The 3,566-nt window shown below is 44.1% G+C and overlaps 1 protein-coding gene across 1 annotated transcript in view; it reads left to right on the forward strand.

The window, feature by feature from the left end:
• Nucleotides 1–3,566, forward strand: part of cdc27 (cell division cycle 27) — a 21,132-nt gene that overhangs the window by 9,517 nt on the left and 8,049 nt on the right. The window contains exons 2-8 of the mRNA XM_015382033.1: nucleotides 1,030–1,105; nucleotides 1,200–1,347; nucleotides 1,433–1,558; nucleotides 1,639–1,736; nucleotides 1,827–1,972; nucleotides 2,064–2,281; nucleotides 2,359–2,458. Of these exons, the coding sequence (XP_015237519.1) occupies nucleotides 1,030–1,105; nucleotides 1,200–1,347; nucleotides 1,433–1,558; nucleotides 1,639–1,736; nucleotides 1,827–1,972; nucleotides 2,064–2,281; nucleotides 2,359–2,458 (912 nt within the window). The remainder of the gene's footprint in view (nucleotides 1–1,029; nucleotides 1,106–1,199; nucleotides 1,348–1,432; nucleotides 1,559–1,638; nucleotides 1,737–1,826; nucleotides 1,973–2,063; nucleotides 2,282–2,358; nucleotides 2,459–3,566) is intronic.

A 3,566-nucleotide genomic window follows, 5' to 3' on the forward strand; every position in this document is an offset into this window, starting at 1 on the left:
AATTCACCAGAGCTATAGTGAAACTGACAATGCCCACGTGCATGGCAGCTGGATGCTGGAATACATCGGGTAAAAGTAAAAAAAAAAAAAAAAAAGTTATTTCACCTTTCTGATTCCTGATCCTCCACGGACGGGTTCGTCGTTAGATTGCCAACTTGAAGAGGGAGGATTTTCCGTCGAACTGCCAGAGAAAAAACGCGTGATTAATCCATTACTCTCTGCTTTGCATAATGTACTGGTGGTCGCCATTACTTGTGTAGTTGTGGAGACCGTGCGCCATCATTCATATAATCTAATGCCACCGCTGGCGTTTCAGGTAGCATCACAGACAGATGGTTGCTCACACATTGAGTCTTCTTCGCTCATATTGTGCAGCTTCTGTTTCTGATTGGTGGACTGGGCATAAAAACTAGGAATCCAGAAATTTAAAAAAAAAGTTAACCATTTTGGGAGAATTGAAAGTCTAGAATTGATTCTGATCTGCTATCAATGCCCAACCCTACTAGTCACTGACTCGGTCTGCCCGCAGTAACAAAGCAAAGCTGCATGCTTTATCTTTTAGGTTTTTATTTCATTTGAATATTTGGATTTCAATCTTGTTTTTCTTCAGTGCTTTTTAAAACCCTCACTTGTCATAGAATCAGTACCTTTTTTTAAAGTGGTTCCCACATAAAACTCCTTGTTTTACGATATATTGCAGCTTTGAGAATTGACCGATACTATATCAGCATGAATTATACATACATTTATTTCTTATTTGGTTATATGGAATAATAGAAAAGGTGTTATAAACTGAGAAAAAAGCTCAACAACAAAGGTATGAGAACAACTGACCCATGTTATAACCAATGGAAGTAATTAAAATAGTTTTTTTGTTCACGATTAAAGGGATACATGCCCTTTGAGGTAGTTTAAAGTGTATATTTCATACAAAACTAAAGGGATAAATGTGTTTTGCGGCCATTACTGATAGAATGTTAATGTTTATTCTGTTCTGTTGTTCCTGACTGCTGTTCTGGTTCTGTTCAGGCTGCGGTGTGGCAGGCTCTCAACCACTATGCCTACCTGGATGCTGTTTTCCTCGCTGAGAGACTCTACGCTGAAGGTTAGACCTGTCTTTCTGTTGGCCTGTTTTTTATTTTTTCCCTCTCTGTCTGCGTTAGTTCACCCGTCTGCCTGTTTTCCCGTCTCTCTCTCAGTGCGTTCAGAGGAGGCCCTCTACCTGTTGGCTACGTGTTATTACCGCTCTGGGAAACCTTACAAAGCTTACAGACTACTGAAGGCTCACAGCTGCTCCACGCCGCAGGTTCGATTCCTGCTGGCTAAGTGCTGCGTGGAGCTCAGCAAGTAAGAAAACACTCAGGTTTTGTTTTTATGGTGGAGAAGGAAACGGGAGAAGCTGATGTCTCTCCTCCGTCTGTCTGTCTCTCAGGCTCGCTGAGGGGGAGCAGGTTCTGATCGGGGGGGTCCTGAACAAACAGAAGAGTCAGGATGACATCATCACAGAGTTTGGGGACTCCGCCTCCTTCACGCTGTCGTTACTGGGACACATTTACTGGTAAGCTGCGGGTTTCTCCGGCCTGTTGCCGGTCGCTGAGGCGCTGCAGCTGCTGACTTCTGTCCCGTGTTTCCGAGCAGTAAGACCGACCGCGCCACTAAAGGTGCTGAGTGCTTCCAGAAAAGTTTAACCCTCAACCCGTTCCTCTGGTCCCCGTTCCAGAACCTCTGTCACCTAGGTAACGTAAACACACCCTCTCACACACGATTATTCCCTGAAACCCCCCCTGGCTGTGTGACTATAGAAAATATTGTGGATTTTACTCCAGGAGAGAAGCCGGATCCAGATCAAGTGTTCAGGTTGTCAAATTTGCAGAATTCTTCTTCAGCCCCGCCCCCTCCACACATAAGCCCCGCCCAGAACCCATCCCATCGCCTTGACACTGCACTGATGGAAACGCCGCAGGACACGCTGGTACCTAAAACACTTTGATTAGCTGATAGGTTGGGCGCCTGAGGGTCAAAGGTCGGGTCACTGGTTTCCTCACTCTGTTCCTTCCTTTCAGGAGTTGAATCGTCTTAATCTAGAGTCTTCGGGAAAGCTGACGACCGATTTATCAGTTTCATACATCGATTCCTCTCTCATCTCCCCGGACTCTGGCTCGCTATTGGGTAACACAGTTTCCATGGCGTCAGCTGGCACTCTGCTCTCTAAACAGAACAAACCCAAGAGCGGGCGAAGTTTACTGGGGGGGCCTGCAGCCCTCAGCCCCCTGACGCCCAGGTGAGTCCTTTACCCTTTAACAATCAAGCAATCTCTCATCTTATCCTCTGACTTGAGGATCTGTCTTTTCTTGGCAGTTTTGGTATCCTGCCCCTGGAGCCCAGCCCAGGAGACCCCACATATCTCCAGAATTATTCAGCTACAATGGAAACGCAAACAACAGCTTCCAATAAAAAGGTAGGCCCTCATCTGATGCCGCAAGGGGTCGTCTTTATGAGCTGACGTTTATCATTTCCTTTAGAGATAAAGACAGAAAACAGGAGATAATCTACCTGTGGGAACAGCTTCCATCTCACCTGGAATTATGGAGCATTCAAACAAAAACCGGCTTGTGCGTTTACTCTCAGACACATGAAAAGATAGAAGAACATTGGCCACCATATTCTTCCTGTTGAATTGACTTTATGCAGTTGGAACGCATTTTAATGTGCTGAATAAAGATGTTCCCTAAATTTTTTTTTAAGGAAAAATGCCGTTTATTAACTCTTAAATGTATTGTTTTTTTTATTGTAAAACTGATTTGATAGTGATATATGCATTACTCAAGATCAGGGTGATTATTAAGCTGATCCCTGTGGGAAATGTGTCCCTGTGATAACAGTGATAGCCACACCAGTTTAGGGACTGACTGCAGTTCTGAAAGTTATGGAAGGATCTTATGAATTCTTTACCAAAGGTGAACCTCAGTCCAAGGACCAAATCAATTACATTTTAGTGATGACCTGCATCATAATCTGGATGCAGGAATTGTTTTTAAAGGATTCTTTAACATTTTTTGGTGGAACATGCACTTCCCCCCCTTAAACCACCAGGTGGCAGCAGTGTCTATTAACAGCTTCAGCAGTCCAGAAGTATCATAGTGAAGAAAACAAAACAGGTGAGCCTGCTGGATCAGCTGATCATACAAGAAAGCAGAGTGAATGAGGGAGAAGGCAGAATAAACACCAGAGACCGCAGCCACACGCCTTATTTAAAAACTTATGAAAGGATTTTAAAGAAATTATTCACCTGATGCAGAGGAACAATCCATTAGCTCCATTAAATTTAGTAGTTAGAATTTTAGCTATAGGGCAAACTTGGCTGTTAAAACCCCTGTCACACCTTGACAAGTTAGACCAGCGTATACCCGTCGTACGAAAAATCTGGCAAAAATGCTGGTGTGCGTTGGATAAGTTATGGTTACATTTTGTATAAGTTATGAGCAGGCTGAAGTACACTGGCACACGTTGACATACGGCGGGTACTGCGGGAAATGTTGAGCCAGCATATGCTATACGTGAGGCAT

Source organism: Cyprinodon variegatus, unplaced genomic scaffold (assembly GCF_000732505.1).
Source record: "Cyprinodon variegatus isolate N-32 unplaced genomic scaffold, C_variegatus-1.0 Scaffold247, whole genome shotgun sequence".
In the NCBI taxonomy this organism is placed as follows: Eukaryota; Metazoa; Chordata; class Actinopteri; order Cyprinodontiformes; family Cyprinodontidae; genus Cyprinodon; species Cyprinodon variegatus.